We start from the raw sequence: 24044 nt of genomic DNA, 5'->3' as shown, positions 1-24044 counted from the left end.
CTAAAATCTTAAATAAAATATTAGCAAAAAGATTACAGAAAATCATCTCCAAGATAATACAGTATGACTAAGTAGGATTTATACCAGGAATGCAAGGCTGGTTCAATATTAGAAAAACTATTAGCATAATTGACTATATCAATAACCAAATTAACAAAAACCATATGATGATTCCAATAGATGCAGAAAAAGCATTTGATAAAATCCAACATGCATTCCTAATAAAAACACTTGAGAGGATAGGAATAAATGGACTTTTCATTAAAGTAGTCAGGAGCATATATTTTAAAATGTCAGTAATGGGGATAAACTGGAGCCATTCCCAGTAAGATCAGGAGTGAAACAAGGTTGCCCACTATCACCATTACTATTCAATATTGTATTACAAGTGCTAACCTCTGCAATAAAAGTTGAGAAAGAGATTAAAGGAATTAGAGTAGATAATGAGGAAACCAAATTATCACTCTTTGCAGATGAGATGATGGTATACTTAGAGAACTTCAGAAATTCTACTAAAAAGATATTAGAAATAATTCACAACTTTAGCAAAGTTGCAGGATACAAAATAAATCCACATAAATCCTCAGCATTTTTATACATCACCAACAAAATCCAACAGCAAGAGATACAAAGAGAAATTCCATTCAAAATAACTGTTGATAAAAATATTTGGGAATCTATCTACCCAAGGAAAATCAGGAGTTATATGAGCCAAATTACAAAACACTTTCCACACAAATAAAGTCAAATTTAAATAACTGGAAAAAAATCTTGCATAGGCCAAACAAATATAATAAAGATAACAATACTCCCTAAACTAATCTATTTATTTAGTACTATACCAATCAAACTCCCAAGAAACTATTTTAATGACCTAGAAAAATTAACAACAAAATTCATATGGAAGAACAAAAGGTTAAAAATTTCAAGGGAATTAATGAAAAAAAAAAATCAAATGAAGGTGGCCTAGCTGTACCTGATGTAAACCTATATTATAAAGCAGTGGTCACCAAAACTATTTGGTATTGGCTAAGAAATAGATCAGTTGATCAGTGGAATAGGTTAGGTTCACTGGACGAAATAGTCAATAACTATAGCAATCTGGTGTTTGACAAACCCAAAGATACTAACTTTTGGGATAAGAATTCATTATTTGACAAAAACTGCTGGGAAAACTGGAAATTATTATGGCAGAAATTAGTCATGGAGTCACACTTAACATGATAACCAAGATAAGATCAAAATGGGTCCATGATTTAGGCATAAACAACGAGATGATAAATAAATTAGAGGAACATAGGATAGTTTACCTCTTAGACTTGTGGAGTAGGAAGAAATTTGTGACCAAAGAAGAACTAGAGATCATCATTGATCACAAAATAGAAAATTTTGACTATATCAAATTAAAAAGCCTTTGTACAAACAAAACTAATGCAAACAAGATTAAAAGGGAAGCAAAAAACTGGGGAAACATTTTTACAGTTAAAGGTTCTGATAATGGCCTCATTTCCAAAATATATAGAGAATTGACTCTAATGTATAAGAATTCAAGCCATTCTCCAATTGATAAATGGTCAAAGGATATGAAAAGACAATTTTCAGATGATGAAATTAAAACTATTTCTACTCATATGAAAGGGTGTTCCAAATCACTATTGATCAGAGAAATGCAAATTAAGACAACTCTGAGATACCAGTACACACCTGTCAGGTTGGCCAGAATGGCAGGAAAAGATAATGCAGAATGTTGGCGGGGATGTGGGAAAATAGGAACACTAATACATTGTTGGTGGAATTGTGAATACATCCAGCCATTCTGGAGAACAATTTGGAACTATGCTCAAAAAGTTATCAAACTGTGCATACCCTTTGGTCCAGCAGTGTTACTACTGGACTTATATCCAAAAGAGATCTTAAAGAAGGGAAGGGACCTATATGTTCAAAAATGTTTGTCGCAGCCCTTTTTGTAGTGGCTAGAAACTGGAAAATGAATGGATGCCCATCAATTAGAGAATGGCTGAATAAATTGTGGTATGTGAATGTGATGGAATATTATTGTTCTGTAAGAAATGACCAGCAGGATGAATACAGAGAGGCTTGGAAAGACTTACACGAACTGATGCTGAGTGAAATGAGCAGAACCAGGGGATCATTATACACTTCAACAACAATATTGTATGAGTATGTATTCTGATGGAAGTGGATATCTTCGACAAAGAGAAGATCTAATTCATTTCCAATTGATCAATGATGGACAGAATCAGCTACACCCAGAGAAGGAACACTGGGAAATGAGTGTGAACTGTTTGCATTTTTGTTTTTCTTCCTAGGTTATTCTTACCTTCTGAATCCAATTCTTCTTGTGCAACACGAGAACTTACTGTTCTGCACACATATATTGTATCTAGGATATACCATAGCATATTTAACATGTATAAGACAGCCTTGCCATCTAGGGGAGGGGGAGGAAGGAGGAAAGGGAAAAGTCAGAAAAGAAGTGAGTGCAAGGGATAATGTTGTAAAAAATTACCCAATAAAAATTTATAATAATAAAAAAAAATTTAAATAATAAAAAAGAAAGTACTCATTGAAGCAAACACATAGAATTATCATCAAACCAGGGTTTTTCTTTTGATTGACTATAAGTCCGAATCCTTATGGAATTTAATATCATTTAATAAAGTGAGGTCATTCCAAGTAAAAGCAAAGAAAGGTAAAAAAAAAATTTTTAAATAGTAAATGAAATTTTGAGATCATATTTAATGTTTGCATAATGTCTTAGATGAGTTACACATATAATCTGTGAAGTTATTTCACCTAATTCCTTTATGATTTTCATTAAATGGCAAACTCTGTGGGTAATGGAATAATGTGTATATGAAACCGAACAGGCAAATTTCATGGGATTCATTCAGGAATCAAATGAATTCCATTAATTGGAATCATTGCAATATATAGAAAAGTGATTTTTTCTTGATTGAGTACTGTACCTAATCTGTAATTCTCTATGCCATTTGCAGCTTACTTTGTAGTTGATTACATTTAAACAAAAAACAGTTGAAAAAGGTGAAGTCCAATTGGAAAAATTACACCTGAAACAGGTATTCTAATAGAAAACAAAACCAGTGAGAAGTAGAGTACACAAATGGAAGAAAATGAAGTTTTTCATGGAGATATATACTTTCCTTCTAAAATATCTCATGCCCAGGATCCTTTATTCTGGCATGCAAGTACAAGAAGATAATAAAGTTCCATGGTTCCCGATGAATACAAGAAAATGTAAGCATTCTACATGGAAAACAAGATCTCTTTATTATTTATTTATAACATTTCAAAAAAGTGTTCAAAGACTAAAAAAAAAATATATATTGAATCAGGTCATTGAAGCACACTTGTGGAATTATTGTCCAACCAGTGCTTTTGTCTTCATAGACTAAAAGTCCAAATCCTTTTGGAATGTATTCTTTAACAAAGTGAATACTTTTAGGGCAAAAATAAAGGAAAGTGAAGAAAGCCTAAGATACAAAATGAAAATTTGAGATCATATTTAATGTTTGCAAAATAATTCTTAGAAATGTTACACATATAATAAAGTTATTTTATCAAATTCCTTTACAATTTTCATTAATTGGCAATCTCTTTGGGAAATGAAAATAAATTATATATGAAACATAACAGGCAAATATCAAGGGATACCTTCAGGAATTTAATGAATTCCATTGATTGCAATCACTGCAATACATTGCAATGTGTGATCTTTGGCAAGTCACTTAACCCCAGTTGTCTCACACCCTAGATATTTCTAGGATAAAATCCTATTTGGTTTCATAATCTGGCACAGTCTTTCCAATCTCCTTATGTTCTTTGATCTAAAGATACTAGTTTCCTTGATGGTCCTCAAATAAGACACTCCTCCCAATTCTAGGCATTTTAACTGGCTGTGCTTCATGAACAGAACACTTTCCTTCTTCACCTCTGCCTCCTGGATTCTCTGGTTTCTTCAAGTCCTAGATAAAGCTCACCTTCCACAAAGAGACTTTCCTAACCCCTCCCTTAATTCTGGTTCTTTGTCTCTATTAATTATTTCCAATGTATTTATATACAGCTTCTTTAAACATAGGTGCTTGCATATTGCCTCTTTTCATTTAAGCTGTGATCCCCTTGAGAGTAGGGGCTATCTTTTCCCCTTCTTTCGTCCCCAGTACTTAGTTCAGTGCCCAGCACATAATCGGTGCATTATAAATATTTACTGACTGACTGATACACAAACATACACACTAAGCCTAGGACCAAGAAGACACTGGTAGAGAAGGAGCTGTGTTTCCTAGACTAGAGCCCTTTGCCTCTCAAAACTTCACAGGGACCACCTTTCAAGAAAAGGTAGACGTCCCTCTACATGGGAGTCCTGTTCTTAAAACTATCTGCTTCGCCAAATTTTTACAAATTAAATCATATTTTAAATGCACTAAGATGAATTTATATTTAAATGATGTCTTATGATGAATCTATTTGTGCAAAATTATTTTTCCTGCATTCCACTGACATCCTGATCCTTCTTCAAATTCAATTCATTGATATCTTCTCCATAAAACTTTTATCTAACATTTTCTCTCCTCTGAACCTTGAGTACTTTGTTGATCACTGATGACCTTCTATTGTAGGTAGTTATCTGGGTACATGTATTGTTTCTTCTCTTCAGTTCCTTGAGAACAAAGATCATGACTTACTTTTTGTCTCCCATAGCAGCAAGTACAAGGCCCAGCTAATGGCAACCACTCAGTAAATGTTTGTTGAATGAATGATGCCATGAACTGAAAATATATTTTGCCCTGTTATAAAACTTGGCTCTTCTATTTCCCTGAGGTCCCTTTGCTGTCCTCTTCTAACAATTGCTTTCAACCTTTTCCAGTCTTCTATATATCATGGAGACCCTCAGGGGAGAAAAGGGCCACAACTTGGTGCTTCTAGCATTGATACTATGATAGAGAATAAATAACAAAAAGACAAAGAGTTTAGCGGGCCTGTAGCTTTCATAACTGGGGTAGGAAAGAATTATGCATGGTGCCAGTCTGTCCAAAGGAAATACTGAGAATTGCTTTAATTGCACAGTTTTTATTCTTTATTTTATAAAGAGACATGAAATGTTGGAAATTAGAACACAATTCCTATTAAAATCATATATTTTGGAAACTGTATCTTCAGTTGTCACTGAAATTGAGCATACTTCTTAAAAATTTTCTCTTACAAAACATTTGGTGTATCACAACCACAAAGAAAAAAGAGATCAAAGACCTTGCCCACTCAATATGCTATAATCTGCATGGTTAATCAGATTTCACCAAAAGCTTCTGTAGGAAATCACAAGGGCTAAGCAGCCTTGTGAACACATGTGCATACACTCACACATTCATATACACAAACACACTTTACCATCTTAATTCATTTTTAAAAGAAAGTATTTTACACATAGTATACATATGAAAACTATACAAACTAAGCAATAAATTTAATGGTGGAACCTTATTGTCACTGAAAAGGAGAATAAAACTATAATTTTATCACCAATGGCAAGAAGTCAGGCCATTTCCAATGCATTATTGAATGCCAAAACTGCCATCTCAACTCCCCAGATCCAGACTTTGAGAGGACCTTTTTGGTGTCCCCAAAAATGGACCTAGGATGATAGATTAAATGGTATGATTGGCCTACTATTGCCTCCTATAGGAGAATCTTCTTCCATTTCTAAAGAAAAGCTGGTCTTGGAGATAGCATACCCACTTATTTTAGTAGACATAACATTGTAGAATATTATGGATTATATCTCTTAATAGTGCAAACCCAAGAAAAAATATTCCAACCTCATGGTATCAGGGGACAATGAGGTCAAAACTTCTTCCTTCTTCAATCAGTAGCAAAACCTAAGAATGACATCTAACTGAAAACAAGTTCAATCTACCTCCCAAATCTAGTTTATAAGTTACAAATGGAAAGTAGAGTAGATTCTCTGATATGACTTGTATCACTTATGTGGGGAGAGGAGGGAATCAGAGTTGTGTAATCAGAAAGCAAGAAAGAGAAACTAAAACCAAGAAGACACTGCCCTATTAAAACTACAAATGATCCTTACAGAAGTCTTAGGAATACAGTACTTAAGAAATGTCATTAAACATACAAGAAGCAAAGCTTGTAAGGTTTGATTTGTGTGTCCGCAAAATACAAAATACTTTAATTTGTAGAGAATATGATAGAACCATCTTTGCTAGGGACAGGGAAAGTATTCTTTATAACCAGATCTGTCCCAAATGGACACTTTCTGATAGCAAAGTCTTCTACTTTTAGTGTCTGAATTCAAGAAAAAAATCAGGAAAGTCTGTTAGAATTTGGCTTTAGAAGGCAAGACCCCTCTTCCAAACATAATCACATTAACACTGCTGGATTATGCAGCAATGGAACCAACTGGAAAATGGACAAGTGGTATTTCAAGACCCACAGAAAGCAGACTGGTTGCATAAAAGTAAATAGGAAATGTAAATGATGAAAACTGAATTTTAAAGTTTTGTGTTAGTATCAAAAGCTTTCTTAGGAATACAAGAATCTATATATAGCTCATTATTTTTTTTCCCAACTAAGAAGTGGCCCTTTAATGTTCCATAAGAAAAAGCACAACAGAAAAAGGATGGGGAAGAGGGTTATATACCAGAATTGAATCTGATATTATTTTCTGCTTTGAAAACACAGGGGATAATGGTTATAGGGATAAGCAGGGTCGAGACATGAGTCACACAAGGAATGACAATTTTCAACCACAAAGCCAATAAAAAGTGATTCAAAAAATCTTTAAAATTATCTTATAAAAATATCTACATTAAAATTTATCCCCAAAAGCTATAGCTTTAATTCTATAAAAAGGCAATCTTTTAAAAGGATCTGGCTCAGAAATGTACAAACATTACACAACAAATATTAAAGAAAACAATGTGGGGAGGGGGATACTGCAACTGGCCTGTCATGGAACTTATTAGGTGTTCACATTGCATAGCAGAAAAGGAGGTCATGTTGCTTGACTTAACACTGCAACTTTTTAGTCAAAGGAGAGATACCACTGGCCACTAATGAGAAAGACAATTGGAATTCAAAGTGGAATTCAGTGTCAGTACTTTCCAGTCAGTGTCTACTTTCCAGTCAGCATCTGAGCAAGTTTTAAGTCACGTGCCCATTATGTAATGATTTTCTTTGCGTTTTGGGTTTCAATTCCATTTGTTTGTTGCCAACAGTTTTGTAGTATTATACTCTCTGGGGGGTGCTACCCCATCCTGAAAGGGTTTTAGCTTTCACAAGCCTGTGTTAACTGCCTGAGATGTCTACTGTGCTGGTGCATTGATACTGACATAAAATTCCTGATCCATAGATTTCCTATAGAGTTGATTCTCACCTGACTGCACTTACTAGCAGACCATCTCTAGGTGATGACATACCAGTTCTAGCCCCCACAGAAACACACATGGAGATGAAATGACATAATTCCACAGATATCCCCATCTGACCCCACAGATAAACAGGGGCAGTGCTCCTTGGTACAAAGGAATCCTAGAAAGCAGAATTAAAAGCAAAATCCAAAAATCAGAAAATAGCAATGGTTTGCTTTAGCAAGCAGACTTCTTTAAGGATAGATGACCTAGAAATGGAATTTACCTTAAATCCTTTTAAATAAAGATTTGGAATTTGTATTTTAATGCCATTCACCCATTTAAGACAAAAGAATGGTGCTCTAAGCAAGGGAGGGGAGCACCTTTTGCAAACAACTCCTTCATTCAATTAATTCCTCAACAACTTAAGCCGAGATGTCAAGAACACCAGTCTTACCTACTGGAGCACCCAACATATTTTGATTTTTCTTGTAATATGGACATTTGTCTCCTAAACAGTATGGCCAGATATTTGAGGCTTTGCAGTGCGGTTGGCAAGAATTATGGGTAAATCATACATGCCCTAGGGAGTTGCTATTTTGTTTCCAAGAAACTATGATCAGCATCAGGAGGTCTGATGCAACTGGCAGGAAGCAATATATGAGGTCCTCTCTGAGGCTGTTGGTATACATATTAAGTGCTTAATATTAAGTGACTGACTAGTGTGATCCCAGAATTTTTAAACATCCATACACAGTACTTTCAGCAGTATCTGGATTATTACTTTTTTGTTGCTTGTTTTTTTTTTTTTAAATAACTATGGCTATACCAAGTCTTTTGGGCCTATTGATCACCCTGAAATATCACGGGGCTCCAAAGACTCTGCAAGAAAAAAGCCAAATGCTGGCATGAGGCTGGCTTTATGTGTAGATAAAGTTAGGCAGCTGTTTCTTTTGATGTGATATGAGGGATTTAGAAGACCACATAAAAGAACCTCTCTAATTGATGCCTAAAATTCAACCATTAGTGATTTATTCCTTGGGGTTAAGCATTACCTCTCTTAAAGTGCCAGCGCCTCAGGAAAAATCACTCTATAAAGACCCCAACACCTCTGACTCTTCTATTTAAGAGGAAGTTCAGGAAGCAATGGAAGCTTGAGTGGGGAGAGGAAAGGAGGCACAGAAATGTGGAAAGGAGTTAAGACCCAACTTCATCAGTGTCACAATTCACCAAGGGCTGAACCTGAGTAGGATAATTAGCCTGAAATTGCCCACCTTCTTCTGATACCCAGTGGAGACTCCCTTTTGTCTCTGAAGTCATAATGGACAAAGACTGGGTGCCTGTCAGTTTCTTTCCTGAGAAATATTTTAAAGAGCTACTTATCCTGGTGGAAGTGACCCATGTGCAATCCCCAAAACCTAAAACCCCCAGAAACTTCCAAAAGCTGTCAGAGAACCCAATGTCAGAGTCTGCCTCCTGAGATTTTTGGTGTCAGCCAAGCTGGGGAGCCCCTGTGGAAGGTGACTAGTCATAGATTAGAGAAGGTTCCTCAACTAGTGTCCCCCGGGGATCTAGACCTACAGCTATAGTATATGTATACAGAGGCACTGTAAATCTAGATCTGGATTTGACTCCAGCTGGAGTCACAATCCACAGCCTGGAGATTTTACAGAGTAGCAGCACCAGTCAGATAGCAGGCTCCTTATAGCACCATGTTAGGCACTCAGGGATGAAATACACCTTCATGGTTTTAGATAGTCATGAAAGCTAGCTCTGTGGATGAGGTCACACCATTTTCTACCATCTTTTCATGGGTATTAGGAAACCCCCAAGAAGGCAAGAGGCCAATTTGTATGGTCAGATGTAGTTATATGTGTTTTCCTTTTAAAAGAAGTAAGAAAAAACCAAGATATTGAGGCAGCATTGCTCTAGGAGTTTCCAGCATTGATATGGGGGCTTCTTAGACATGGAAGACCCCTCCTAGGGTGCCTTTGGTGCTCTTTTGAGGTGTGGTTTGTGAACATAATCATACTGACTAGCAAAGAAAGAGCACAATCCAGCTCCCAAAATGACACGGTTCTTCTATAGAATAAATTTACAGTAGGTAAGTAATGTACATATACACAGTCACTAGAACTCTGCCTGGTCCTCAGGTGACAAAGGCAACGAAGCTTTCCATTTCCTCAGTTTTCCTCGGGAGACAAGTGATCACCTGATTCTGTCTCTAGAAGAAGATTTCTTCAGATTATTGGGGTCACTTCCAACTGAACCAATAGAATGAGTCCAGAGCAGGCATTTTCTATCCCTTGAGTTTTAGCATATTTGCAACATCAGTAGTAAAGAAATTCAGTAGACTTTCTACCCACCTACCTTGTTATAAAGCATGGTGTTTTACACAGAAGAATTACAGTTTCTCCAGTGTCATTGTGAAAATATGAAAAACACAGTAGGCCCCTATTTAGAGGCCACTTGTGGGGTAGGGGCAGGGGACGGTTCATTGCACAAAATGGGGAAAAATGCACATGAGGTGAGGTGGAGGATGGGTTTGATAGGATAAGTGGGGCAGAAGGGAGAAGGTATTCTCACACTGTGTCACTACTCACAGCCAAGCCAGAGCAGAGGCTTAGCTCTTGTCATGATTTCTTGTCCCATGGAATATGACATTGTGACAAACTGGAACAAATCAGTTCTGATCCACAGTGTTATGAAACCCAAGCAGCATTTCCTCCTGTCCTCCACTTCTTGGCAGGGTGAATTTTTGTCATAATGGCTTATGAATCACAGCAACACCTATTGTGGGAGTAAAAAAATATAGAATCTTAACATTTCCTGTGTTAATTTACACAGCTACCATAGTTATCATCTATCCCAGTGACCATATGCCTCAAACACAGCCCAAATTGGCATTTTTTTAACACAATCTGTGATTTTATTAGGATAGGAAACTAATGATGAGGAACTTCCCGCTAACAGTGCAGATGTAGTGAGTGATTCTGCCACTTATAATCTTATAGAATTGCAAGGGGCACTAAATGGAGTGACACTCAGGGTCTTATAATCAGTAAGTGTCAAAGGCAGAACTTGAACACAGGCCTGTGAGGAGAGGTCCTTATCCCACACAACATATCAGCCACACTAAATGCCAATCAGTGGAAAAATAACCTTTAAAAAAAAAAAAAAAAAAAAGACAATCAAGATTAACTGACTAGTCCAAGATCACAGACCTATTAAGTGTGAGACCAGATTTGAACTCTGATCCTCCTATCTCCTGGGCCAGTGCTTTATCCACTGTGCCACCTAGTTGCCCCCAGTGGGAAGCATCTTTGGATGAGTTACACTCTGAATGCTCTCATCTCTTGAAACTATAAGCCACCTCTTCTGGTTTTTTTTTTTTTTAATTCTTTATTATAAGACATAGCTCTCTTGAGACAGAGCATTGAAAAAGTATTTGGAAATGAAAGTGATAGAAAAACATAATTTTAAAATTTAAATGTGTCTCAAAAGAACCAAGAGAACATTATACACAGTAATAACAAGATTATGTGATGGTCAACTATGATGGAGTTGGCTCTCTTCAACAATGTGGTGATGATTCAGGCCAATTTCAAAAGACTGAATGTGGATGCATAGTATTTTCACCTTTTTGTTGTTGTTTGCTTGCCTGTTTGTTTTCTTTCTTTCTCATGTTTCCCCATTTTGATCTGAATATGTAAATGTTTAGAAGAATTACACATGTTTATCCTCTATCAGATTGCTTGCTATCTAGAGAAGGTGGGGAAGAGAAGGAGAAAAATTTGGAATACAACATTTTGCAAAGATGAATGTTGAAAATTATCTCTGCATGTATTTGGAAAAATTAAAAAAAAAACTCGAAAAATGTATCTCAGAAAGTATAAATGTTATATAAGTGTACACCATTGCTTTTTCTTTTTTAAAGATTTTCCAAAGTGCTTGGCACACAGCCCAACTGAGTAAATACTCAGTCCATACCTAATGGCCTGCCTGAGCCAAAAAGATTCCATTCCCTATGCTTACAAATCCATGAAGATACAGGAAAAAGAGAAGCTTCACTGACCTGCATAACTTCTGCCTGTGCTCATGTTTGTGGGCAGCAGCGTCCACTTGTCACTGACAGGATTATAGTACTCCACAGATGCAAGATTGCAGGAACCATCATCACCTCCCACCACATACAAGAGCCCATTAACTGCACACACACCTGCAAGTCAAACATAAGCCCCGACAAGGCACTACAGGCAGGCACTAATAACAGCTCATACAGCTTGTATATTATTATTATATATACTGTTTGTAAAATATTTGTGAAAATCATTTGATTTTCACAGCAACTCTTTGAGATATGGGACTTTTCTAGAAGGCAAAATCTCTCTATGACCTCAATCATGTACCCACAATATGGCTCATTAGTAGCTTCCTAGAAATCACCATTAAAATATGTGTAACTACAGAAATTTCTCCTTCATTTCCATCCCTCCATCCCTGGAAATTACTCCCAGTTTGTAGATGAGCAAACTGAGGCTCAGAGAAGGAACAGAGCTATATATTAGAAATGGGACTAGAATCCATATCTCCCTAACACCTAAATACAGTCTTTTATCTGTTGCAAGATATTGTGGATGAGGGGAGAGCCATAACACAGAGCATAATAATTTTAATAAGGCCATTTACAAAATCTCCTATGATACCCTTGTGAATAGATCCAATTACAATATATGGGCTTGAATAGCTAGTTGGGAAATGCCAGATGAGAAGTGATGAATTAAACTAACCGGCAGTCCCCGGTGGCATATCCCAGGACTTTTGTACTGTTCTGTCCCATTCAATGCCTTTGAAGACAACACAGAAGACAAACATAGGTGATTATCAGGTGACCAGGGTTGGGAGATATAACTAATACATTTGGAGAGTGAAAGAGATATAGTGATTTGGGACTACACAGTGTCATCCATCCACAGGATCCATCTCCATTCATAGGGAATTATTCTTCTTTCTGAACTTTGTGTAAAACATATCACATAACACCTTCAATAGCACTTTGATGGATGGTGACACTCAATGGATTACTGAACAAAGCTACCTTCTTGGATGCATGTGTCATGGAATCTTACATGGTCTTAACAAGTGCATAATGTGAATGCAAGAAATAGTATGAATGACATAATTAAGGATGAATAGGACTAGAAAAAGGGGTTGGTCAGAATAAGAAATAAAAGGATCAAAGTTAATAAACAGCCTGAGTGCTATAATTTTTCTTTGAGATTTTGTTTTGGTCTAGAGGCTCTATCCATTTCTTCTATCACTTCTAGTCTTAGAGACTTGTCATTGAGAGATTAAATGATTTTCCATGTCAAAGGCAGGTCTTGAATCCAAGTCTTCTGGACTTCCAAATCCTACTGGCCACTAAAGATCATACACCAAAGACTCATTACACTGGCATTCATGAAATATCAAAATAATCAGAAGAAAACTTTCAGAACATCAAGTGAATCCTCCAGAGCAAGGTGAAGGATGTGAGCACAAAAGATTCATAGAAGTTATGGACAAGACACACGGGATGAGAGCACAGATGGATTGAGACCTTGTGAAGAGTAGCATAGCACAGTAGAAGGCCAACTGGACTTGGAGCTGAGAAGACCTAGGGTCATTTCCAGCCTCTGACATTAACTAGAGCAAGAGAGAAATTTAGAAGCTTGGGATTAATCTGTAGAGTTTATAGCAGACCAAACAAAGAATTTGCACTGAATCACAGAAATAATGGCAAACCACATAAGGATTTGAAACATGATCAGGCCTATGCTTTAGGAAGATTATTTTGGAAGTCATATGGAAGATGAATTGAAAAGGAGAGAGAATAAAAGCACAGAAACCAATTAGGAGTCTATTACAATAGTTCAGAGGATACATGATAAAAGGTCTAGTCCAGGGTACTAACTCTATGAGTGGGGAGAGGGAAATGGGCTACATAGATATAGTCTTATACCCTCTGAAAGCTAGCCTTTTCACCTTTTTCTGCCTCATATTAAAAAATAAAAATTATGAACATAGCATCTACTTCCAGAAAAGGAACTGATACAGTCGGGATATAAATTGAAGTGCATATTTTATTTACTTTATTATTCTTGGCTTTTTTGGTCTGTGATTTCTTTTGCAATATGGCTAATATGGAACTGTTTTGCAGGATTGCACATGTATGATCTATATCAATTAATATAGGGAATTATATTATTTTTTGTTTGCCTTCTCAAGGAGGGAGGAAAAGAAGGAGAGACTTTGGAACTCAATTTAAAAAAAAAAAAAGCTTCTTGTTTACATGGAATTGAAAAAAAATTTAAATAAAGGGATTATAAACCTCCCAAGATGTCTCATGCTGTCAAAATAGATCCCTAGGCAAAGAATATGGTCTAGGTCCTGCAAACTTAAAAGATATTTATTTTGTGAGTCTGGTGTTGCTCAGTGCACAACAGAAAACACAGACTTGATTACTGGGGATGAAATATTCTCTTTAGTCACCTGTATTTGTCAAACAGACAATTTTTTAACAAACAATTTCAACTCCAGATTTTGGTACTGAGCACTGGATTTGAAGTCAAAGAAATTCTGTTCAAATTCCAACTTCTTAAAACAGTTTTCTCACAAGGATATTCTTGGCACAAGAACACTGAAGGTGAATGGAAGTTGGAATATCTGAATTCAGTTCTAATTATTAATGTAACACTGAGCAAGTCATCTTCCTCTTCTATAAATTAACAGGAATAAACGATTCCCTAATCCTTCTGGAGTACATGATATCCATTACCCTTTCTCACACCCCTGGGAGGCAGCACTTCCTAAGGAAAGAAACTTACTACACACAAAATGGAATGGGAAAGAGAAACACTATTACCTGCATTTCGCCGACACATGTTCATATCAGCAACTTGCTTCCAGGTATTTGTCCCAGGATCATAAACCTCTACACTCTTCCTCACCAAGGGTCCATCATGCCCACCTGTGGCATACAGCTGCCCACTGAGTACCCCAACCCCTGAAAGAGAGCACACAGGTATTGTCCAAAGCCTGGACAGTTTTTTCTGCTTCTGAAGAAGTATCATGTCATTTATTTTTCTCTGCTCTAAGCAGAAGTAGCCAGAAATGATCATTCAAAGTATTGGACTGAAACTGAACTATTTTCATTTATTAGTATCTGGTGAAATATCATTATGCACACTTAGAATGGTCGGAAAAAGAAAAATCCAATGCAATAAATCCAATTTCAAAGAGCCATGATTTTCTTGAAATGGGTTTGTCATTTCATTGATAATAGACAGTAACTCTGTTAAAGTTTAGCAGACAGTTTTTGGGAATCTACTGTGGCTGGAAAATTGTCACTTCATCAAAAACCTACTGAGTCTCTTTGACATTAACTAGGTTAGTCTAGTAACAGATTAGAGAGTGTCATAAGATTTGGCCTGCTCACTTTAGTAGGAGCTTCTAGAGAATAAAGTTCTACTGACTTGGCTTTCAATAACCCAGCATTTCTTCCATGACACAATGGCAAACTAGATTGAAGTTTTATCAGAGAAAAAAATGATGTAATCCACAACAAAATCTAAATGAAAGTACAAAGAGCAGAAGAAGACCTGAATCAATTTAATTCAAGCATTTAATGATCATAATACTATGTGCTAGTTTTACGTGCAAGGGACAAAAGTGAAAAAGTACCTTTTGCCACAAATTATCTATGGATCACTTCATCCATCTGTGTAAAATGAGAGCCCAGAACTTACTCTAACTTGTGACGAAAATCCCAGGGCCACATGTAGTTTGACTCTAGTCCAAATTGCAGTTACCCGAAATGGCCACTAGAGAGAGAGCTACTACCAAAAATACTAGTGGCTTCCATCGTGATTATTGTATTTGATTTTTTACTAGATAACTCTTTCCTGTGATAGCTGAATGAACAGTCACTTAAGAAGCAAATCCTATTGGAATGTAAGGATCCAAAGTCTACTGCCTTCAGAAGCTGCCTTTCTCCCCACTAAGGCACACAATACTGGAAATTCACTACTAGTATTTTCATTGTTGGTTGTTCTATGATTACTGCTCGGAGCACTTCTTAGTCCAAAGTGTGATTTCCTGGATCAAAAATTATTGAGTTTTCTGGGATTTCATAAGGATTTTCCCAGGGCTAGTATGTTAAATTCTAGAGACTCTCTATTCCTGAATTAAAATAGCACTACCTACCATAGGAGAGAGAACAAGATGTACCTGTGACTCAACCTTTCTTTCAATTTTTGGAAGTACTGGGTTCTAAAATAATGGTAATGAATTGGAATTTGAGACTAGTGCCTCATGCATCAACATATATACAAGTATAATAATACCATAGGGAAGTTGTGCATTTCTGCAGAAAGGATTCTAAAATCTTTTAACACAGCTAGATGGCTCAGGAAGACCTGAGTTCAAACCCAGGCTTGAACCCTTTGGCAAGTCATTTAAACTCTGCTTCAGTTCCCTCAAGTGTAAAAACAGAATAACAGTATCTACCTCACAGGATTTTCATGAGGCTCAAATGAGTTAACACATGTAAAATGCTTTGCAAACTTTAAAGGGCTATATAGAAGCTAGCTATAAGAGGGAAAGAAAACATATACACAAGGATGACATGCAAAATAAATTCAAAGAGTAAATAATTTCATGGGAAGAGTAAATTAGATAGAGTTACTAGCAGCTGGAATTAAGAAATATTTCATGTAGAAGAAACACCAGAATTAATGCATTCCAGATATTCTAGACAGTAGAAAAGTGAGTAGATGCAAGATAAAATGTCATATGTGAGAAACTGCAAGAAAGCCCTTGAGCAGTACAGGAAGGGAGCAATTATAACAAAAATGGAAAGGCAGATTAAGGCCAGATAAGAAAGAGCTTTCAAGACCAAACAGAACCTTAAGTCTTATCTTTGCCACAATAGAAAATCATTGGAATTTAGTAATAGTGTGAGATAAGCCTCTGCTTTAGGAAAATCATTTTAGTAGTGATATGGAGGATATAATGTAAAAGAAAGAAATTTCAAGAAAGGAGACCTATTACAAGAGTTCAGCTATGCAGTGAAATGAGGAAACTGAAGTTCCAAGAAGTTAAGTGAATTTCACAGGCAAGATAGATTTACACAAGTAAATGGCAAAAAACAGTATTTAAAGGTAGGTCCTCCAACAAGGGTCAAACTTGAATTTCTTCACTGAAAATTCCAAATTAGCTTACATACCAGCTCATACAGTTGACATTTCTGTAATATATTAAATTTTAGAAAGCATTTTCCTATAATGCCCATTGGAAATTGGCAATATAAATGTTAATATTCAGTTTTCACCATAGAGTGACCTGTATGGATTCTTTCCCAGGAGAACTTGCTGAAAAAAATTTACTCATGTGGGGGCCAAGAAGAGTCCAACAGAACTCTGGCAAATGTCTCATTCACTAAGATACAAAATTAGATGTGGGATAATCAGGTTCAAAATACATAGGGTTGTCTAACCAGGAATTAAGATATATCCCACAGAAGCCAGGCTTTCTTCCAAATTACCACATGTAATAGACACAGCATTCTCTCTGTATCAAAGAACGCTCCTCTACTCTGCTAAGATGGTACTACAGAACCAAATTTTTAAGACTTTTCTCCAGCACTTCAGAATCACAACAGAGGTTATTCAGGTAATAAAATAAGTTGTTTGGGGTTTTCTTAATGGAATTATTCCAATGGCTTTTTCTTTTCATGGATGTCAAAGGTATTTCCACTCAAAGCGCCCAACTTCAAATCTCAAGAGGAATGCTAACTCTCTAAAAATAACATTCTGAGCACAGCTTTTTAATAACTTCTATGGGATTCATACTGTGCATTTTCTCCTCCCCTTCCAGTTTTTTTTTTTTTTTTTTTTTTGGTCCAGACTTGTGATTTTAAGCTTGTTCCATCAAAGCAGATTAGTAACTAATCTGCAAATTGTTTACAGGCCTTGAACCCAGGTTTTCCAAACTCTGTGGCTGACCCAAAAGGCAATGAATCAAGCTGTCTCCCTCTGTGTAGTCTGCCTCTAATGAGTTTCACAAGTTGTTTTTTTTTTTTTTTTTTTTTTTTTTTAAATAACTTGTTGGAGATGTTCAACCCAATTTGGAGAGAGATTGCAATTTACCATATACTACACATATACTATAAACTCCACCTCTTCACAAACAGAACAGAACAAGAATATTTATTTCTGTACCCTGAAAAACAGGCTGTCTATGTGAGCATGTTTCATAGAACCCAGTTTGTTTATGATCAGACATCTGGGAAGAATTCACTAAGAACAGGATGCTAATCAGAACATCCCTGTACATCACCAAGAATTTCAGTAACAAAGAATCTGATTTCTTCCCTGAGTAGGAGGACAGAGAGTATCTTCTCCCACTCCTTTCCCACACATTGACCCTGGGGCCAGCAGCCAATGGAAGCTGACAACTCAAGCATTTTTCTATGATCTTGTGAGAGATGAGTAGAAAAATAGTACAGGTGGACAAGTGTACCACACTCTCTGGAGAGTCCTAGACAGACTGACACAATTTCTATACTTCCCATGAGAAGCAAAGGAGAAGCTGTCCATGAAGAATGAGCCCACCCCCAAAGGGAGAGAGATTTATCTCAATAGCATGACCTTTAATCCTGCTAAATATTTGCCAGGGTTCAGTTCTTTCCTCTATAAAATATGTTAAATACAAAAGATCTGCAATTTTATCCACTCTACTGGTATAGAGTAGATAAAATTGCAGATCTTTTGTATTTAACTTACTGGCATAGACTACCACCCTTCCATCATACATATTTCTGAAGTTGCTGTGGCCAAAAAAAAAATTCCATTTAATGGCCAATCATCACAATTAGATTCCCTGAACATCTCTTTCATCCTTAAATGAGAAGCATATGGCCCATCATTATGGAGAAAGAAGGTTAGAGAAACATCTACAAAATAGGGAGAGCAGGCCCACCATGTCTATCTCACAAGGCTGTAGAAGAGGATAAAATGCAAAAAGAAAAATGAAACAAATTCAACTCTGCATTATCCTTCACTCTCAATTCTCTATCCTCATTCTACTAATGTTCATGACTTGTTGAATCCTTAGCTTGGGGACCTTTTGTTCACATGCTGCTGAATGGATCCCCATGGAGAGAACAAGCTTGTAAAATCTTGGTGCTACATCACCTTGGAATGGCAGAATGACCTGGCTGCCTTTCAAAGGCTTTGACACCCAACTGTCTCATCCCAGAGATACCTGCTCCACTGCGGCGTGTGCTCATGTCTGCCACATATGTCCATTCATTGGTCGCTGGGTTGTACTGTTCCACAGTACTGAGGCACTGGCGGGAAGCCCCATCATAACCCCCAACAGCATACAGCTTTCCTGGCAGGAGATGGGGGAGAAAACAAATGAAAATGGCACTTCAGAAGTAACTTCAATAAGCATTATTAAGTCCCTAAACTGTAAATAGCACTGTGCTGGCACTGAAGATACAATAACAATGAAAAAACGGTCCCTGCCTTCAAGGAACTCTATATTCTACCAGAAGTTATGGAAGAAGGAAGTCATGGCAGAAAAGATTTCCCTATTAAAACCTCTGCCAAATATATTCCACTGACAACCAACTCTTAATTTCCATCACACCCTGCTATCTTTTGTTAGAATCTTAGCTTAAAATCCTCTTCCTGCAGGATGCCCATCTGAGTTGATGAAATATTTTTCCACCCCATCAATGCAATCCCTGACCTACCTTCCCACACATACATTTATATTATTGTAATTGAGTTCTTTATCAATTGCAAATGTTTGTTTTGTCAGTTTTAGTATGTTATATAGTTATGCTATTATAGTTAGAAGTCTCTGTCAATTCCAAGTGTTTGTTTTGTCAGTTTTAATAGATTATATGTTACTTGAGGGGAGGTGTGGCTTCTTCCCCTTAGCACAACTTGGCAACCCTAGATACTAGAGACTGAAGGATATTCCCATTTCTGGGAGGCAAGTCCACTACCTTGGCCCTTATTCATTCAATTATATCAATGTCCATGGTCCAGCAAATATATTCATTTGAATGATCAAAGCTAAGAGCCGAATAGCGGTGAAGGACTGAGTGACCCAGATCTAAAATCTTCAGCAACTAAAACATTCAAACTGCTTCACACCTCTCAATTACTACTGGGACTATGGGAATTCTCAGGTGGCCGTCCCAATAAATCTGTCAACATTACCCTGAGGTAAATAACTTTTTATCTGCCTTGGCTTCATCTATGCTCTAGCAAAAGAAGAGAATAAATGTTTATATAGTGTCACTATGAGCCAGGTACAATGCTAAGTGCTTTATAAATATAATAACATTTATATTTATTTATCATTTGATCCTTGCAACAAATCTAGAAAATAGGCACTGTTATTATCCCCATTTTACAATTGGAGAAACTGAGGCAAACAGAGGTTAATACTATTGTATTCATACAATTATTAAGTTTCTCAGATCTTCTTGACTCCAGGCCAAGGCCTCTATCAATTGTATCACTTAGCTGGTCTCTATACCTTATAAGATGGATTCCTTTAAAGATGGATTATTTTCTTGTGTTGATGTTTCCTCCACTAATAAAGCTGTTAGTCCCTCTGTGCCTTAGCAGATGGTATTTTTGAGTTGCTGGGGTTGAAAAATATCAGTCTCTCAAGGCTTTTGGTGTTTTGAGGCTTTCTGGAGATAAGGGAAATGGATACACTAATCTATCTGGGTGGCTTAAATCCAAATAGGCTTCAAATCAAGAATGATTCAGTGATAAGGAGTACCAATGAAGAGCTCCATGTGTTTAAAATCCCAGCTCTGGTCCTTACTGCCCATGTGACTGGGCAAATTACTTCATTTTTCAAGGTTTCTTGCTTCCTCATCTGCAGGATGATGAGGTTGTACAAGATTGACCTCTACACTCCCTTCCAGCTTGAAATCTAGGATCATGGGAAGAGAGAAAATTATTCCCAGTCTGTCTTCTTATTTAAAATGTGCCAAATTAAAAGACATTGCTTTCTTCTACATGCAGGAGGTACACACAGAGATCTCCCCAAATGGAATGTTTTAAATTATTAACAATGAACTTCACAAACTATCCAGACATCAGCTGAAAATGTCTCCATGTGCCTGCAAAAGCTGTGACTGCAAAGCTCTACTTGTGTCTGCTTAACCAGTTTGCTATGTTTAACTCCTGATCTATTGTTGGATATTTTTGGGAAAAACAACAGGGTGGGAGAAGGGTGGTAAAATAGAGTTGGTTACCAAAAGAACATTTACATTGAGCAGGAGAGAGGACCAGGAATACCACATTCCTCTCCACCAAGAAAATGAGTCTAAGAAATGACTGGCCTCATTAGCAGAAATGTATTCCTGGCACTGACCAATTTTATTGTCAGCTTGTGTCAGTATCAGGATTATAAATTTCTAAAGATTCTCTAAATCACTGACAATAAGAGTAATGTAAATTTAAAAGAACCCTGACCTAGATGATTAAAAAAAGACAGAAGTTGGAAAGGCTGTGAAAAAAACATTATTAATCATGGTACAGATTGTTTCAACTATTTTGGAAACATAAGGCTTACAGGATATTAAATATGGAGATGGAAGAAACCTCAGGGGCCATATTGTCTAACTTCATCAGTTTCCTTAAGGTCATCTCTGTTGCAAGTGACCTAGATGGATCATTGCCAGAAAAATGAGTAAACTGAATTGAAGTATGCATTTCTCGTATTGTTAGTTTTACCTTCTATCCAACAAGCTGACATAGATGATTAAAAAAAGACAGAAGTTGAAGGGGTTGTGAAAAAAGGCACATCAAACATTATTAATGATGGTATGGATTGTTTCAACCATTTTAGAAAACATAAGAATTAGGTTATTACATTTGGAGATGGAAGAAACTTCAGGGGCCATGTTGTTTAACTTCCTCAGTTTCCTTAAATGATTTGTCTAAGGTTATCTATGTTGCAAGTGACTGAGATGGATCAATGCCAGAAAAATTACTAAATTATTCGTTACTTTGACTCAGTGATTTGCTACTGAGCACATACTCCAAGGAGGTCAAAGATAGAGACAAAAAGTCCCATATATACCAAAATATTTATGTCAGCACTTTGTGGTATCAAAAAACTGTAAGTAGCTGCCCATCAATTGGGAAACAGTTAAACAAACTGATGATAAATGAACATAAGGCGACTCCATGTAAAAATCAATGTAAGGAATTCAGTTACCTAGGAAGAGTTATATAAACTAGTGCACAGTAATGTAAGCAAAAATGAATAACTTTTATAATGATTAAATTAATGTAAAGAAAAAGAATAATAAAAGATATCAGAACTCAAATCAATGCAATAGCCAATCTTGACTTGACTGAGAGAGTTAACAATTAAAAACATCTTCCTGCTCTCAACAGAGAGGAGGGCAAAATACAGGTGAAAAGTGAGCTTCATATATTGCCACACACGACCACTCTGTTGGTCTTATTTCATAAGACCACAGGCAGGAAAAGTACTCAGAAGTATCTAGTGCAACCATGTCTTCCAGATGAGGAGTTATAATTTGTTACAAGGGATTGCTTCACTGAAGGTAGAGTGGAGGATGAGGGGTACTGGAAAATAACACCAATGCAATAAAAGGCATCAATATAACATTTTTTTAAAAAAGGAAAATTTATTTCTAAAGAGAAAATTATATAATTCAATATCATAAGATCACAGTACCACATGATGAGGGTAGGAGGCCTTTCTATTAACAGGAAAGGAACTACATTCTTTTTCATGTTATTTCTCAAATTGAATTGTTATAGACTGTAACTGTTTTCCCTACCTCTGTGTTGGAATCCTTACAAACTGCTAACTCATTAGAGTTGATCTAATCTTACAAGAAGATGTTTTGGGCAGAACCTGAAACAGGTACTAAGTAGAACTAATTAGTACAATGCTTGTGTTTGCACCTTTACTCATTGGAGTTCACAAGTATTGGGGGTTCACAAAGTAAACTTTATAACTTTGTGAATTCACACCTCCCTTGAAGCTCTTTGGGCCAGAGAGCACTATGGGAGAAAACCCATAATCCCTCTCTCTCGTATCCCACAATTCCTCTCTCTTGTATAAAAGAAACAGAGGCTCTCGGGGAGATTTCAGCGGAATTACACTAGAAGCCCTCTCTCCGAGGCGAGGCAAGAGAGAATATATTTTCCACTTGGCTGGCTGGTGGCAGAAGAGAGTTCAGCTGGAGTGGAGAGGAGCAACTCTGGTGCAGACAGAGAGCACTTTGACAGATTTCACCGGAATGACATGAAGAGTGGAGCTGGGCTGGAGGCTGAAGAAAGCAGAGGCAGAGGCTGAAGGACAAAACCTTTGGATTTGGCGACATTCGGAGGGAGCTCTTGGAATCAAGCAGAGAGATAGACCTCTAAGCTAACCAGGCTATATTGGAGATAATAAAAGATCTGAACTTTTATCACCTGGCAGAGTTTTGAGAAGAAAAAGCTTACCATACCTCTGAGTATAACTTTATAAGTTATACTGTTCCCAATCCCTCCAGAAGAGAGGAAGAGAGACAGACAAATGAAGTCATAGACAGAAAGATACAGAGACAGACAATCAGACAGAAAATTAGAAACCGAGACAGACAAGATCCAGAGACAGAAAGATAGAACTGAGACAGACAGAAATTAAGAGAAAAAGAGAAAGACAAGCAAGAATGAGAAAGAGCGAGAGAGCAAAAGAGAGAGAGAGAGAGAGAGAGAGGAGAGAGAGAGAGAGAGAGAGAGACACGCTGCCTTTATGACTACAAAGTTTAAACTTTTCATTGTGACTTTCAAGGTAAATCCTAATCAGCCTAAGTCCCACTACTCTAAGATCCAGCCAAACTAGCCATAGTCCTCCATGTTTTTCTGTCTTTCCTTAGTCTTATTCCCTTCACATGAAATGACTTCTTCCTGTTCCTCACTCTCTTTGGGAAGAGAAATGTGTTCCATCAACTGTATCTTCTACAGAATTAGCATAGTACTTTGCACAGAGTAGACATTCAATAAATGTTGAAGTATGCATAAATGAATAAATGAACTAACTTCCCTGTAAAAATTCTATCCATCATCTAAGAAACAAATGAAATAATGATAATAATTGATAGTTCACATTGTTATGGAACTTTAAGACTTACAAAAAATTTTCCAAAAATAACTAGATGAGGTAATTAAAGGATTATCTATTTTATCAAGTATTATTTATTATTTATTTTATAGATAAGAAAATTAAGGCCCAGAAAAAAATGGTGGTTTATGCAAGGTGATAGTTAAGAAATAATCGAATTCATGTTTTTTGTTGTTTTTTTTTTAAGTTCTAGGCATTTTATTTCATTTAGAGGCAATCAGAGTTAAATGACTTGTCCATTGGAATTTGAACTCAGGCCCTCCTGACTCCAGGACTGGTGCTCTTTCCATTGTCCTAGCTGCCCAAAGTCCTATGCATTTTCTATGTCTTCTATGGAAACTTCTCTAATCTTTCAAAGACTTGTGTTCTCTTCCTCTTCTAATCTTGTTTAGCATGTTTTGCTTCCTTTGTGAT

At 36.6% G+C, this 24044-nt stretch overlaps 1 protein-coding gene across 3 annotated transcripts in view; it reads right to left on the bottom strand.

Annotated features, from left to right (window-relative positions):
- Positions 1-5096: 5096 nt before the first annotated feature.
- KLHL3 (kelch like family member 3) overlaps positions 5097-24044 on the bottom strand; it is a 177089-nt gene continuing 158141 nt past the window's right edge. For 2 of the 3 annotated variants that reach the window (XM_051978129.1, XM_051978131.1), the window contains 4 exons: positions 18711-18839; positions 14311-14451; positions 11482-11625; positions 5097-10196 (listed from right to left, as the gene is read on the bottom strand). In XM_051978129.1, coding sequence (XP_051834089.1) covers positions 10168-10196; positions 11482-11625; positions 14311-14451; positions 18711-18839 — 443 coding nt within the window. In that variant the 3' untranslated portion in view covers positions 5097-10167. Of the gene's footprint in view, positions 10197-11481; positions 11626-14310; positions 14452-18710; positions 18840-21981; positions 22861-24044 lie in introns of those variants that run through there. The other variant, XM_051978130.1, reaches the window with a different exon arrangement.

The sequence above is a fragment of the Antechinus flavipes genome, chromosome 2 (assembly GCF_016432865.1).
Source record: "Antechinus flavipes isolate AdamAnt ecotype Samford, QLD, Australia chromosome 2, AdamAnt_v2, whole genome shotgun sequence".
NCBI lineage: Eukaryota > Metazoa > Chordata > Mammalia > Dasyuromorphia > Dasyuridae > Antechinus > Antechinus flavipes.
This window is presented reverse-complemented; position numbering and strand designations above follow the sequence as displayed.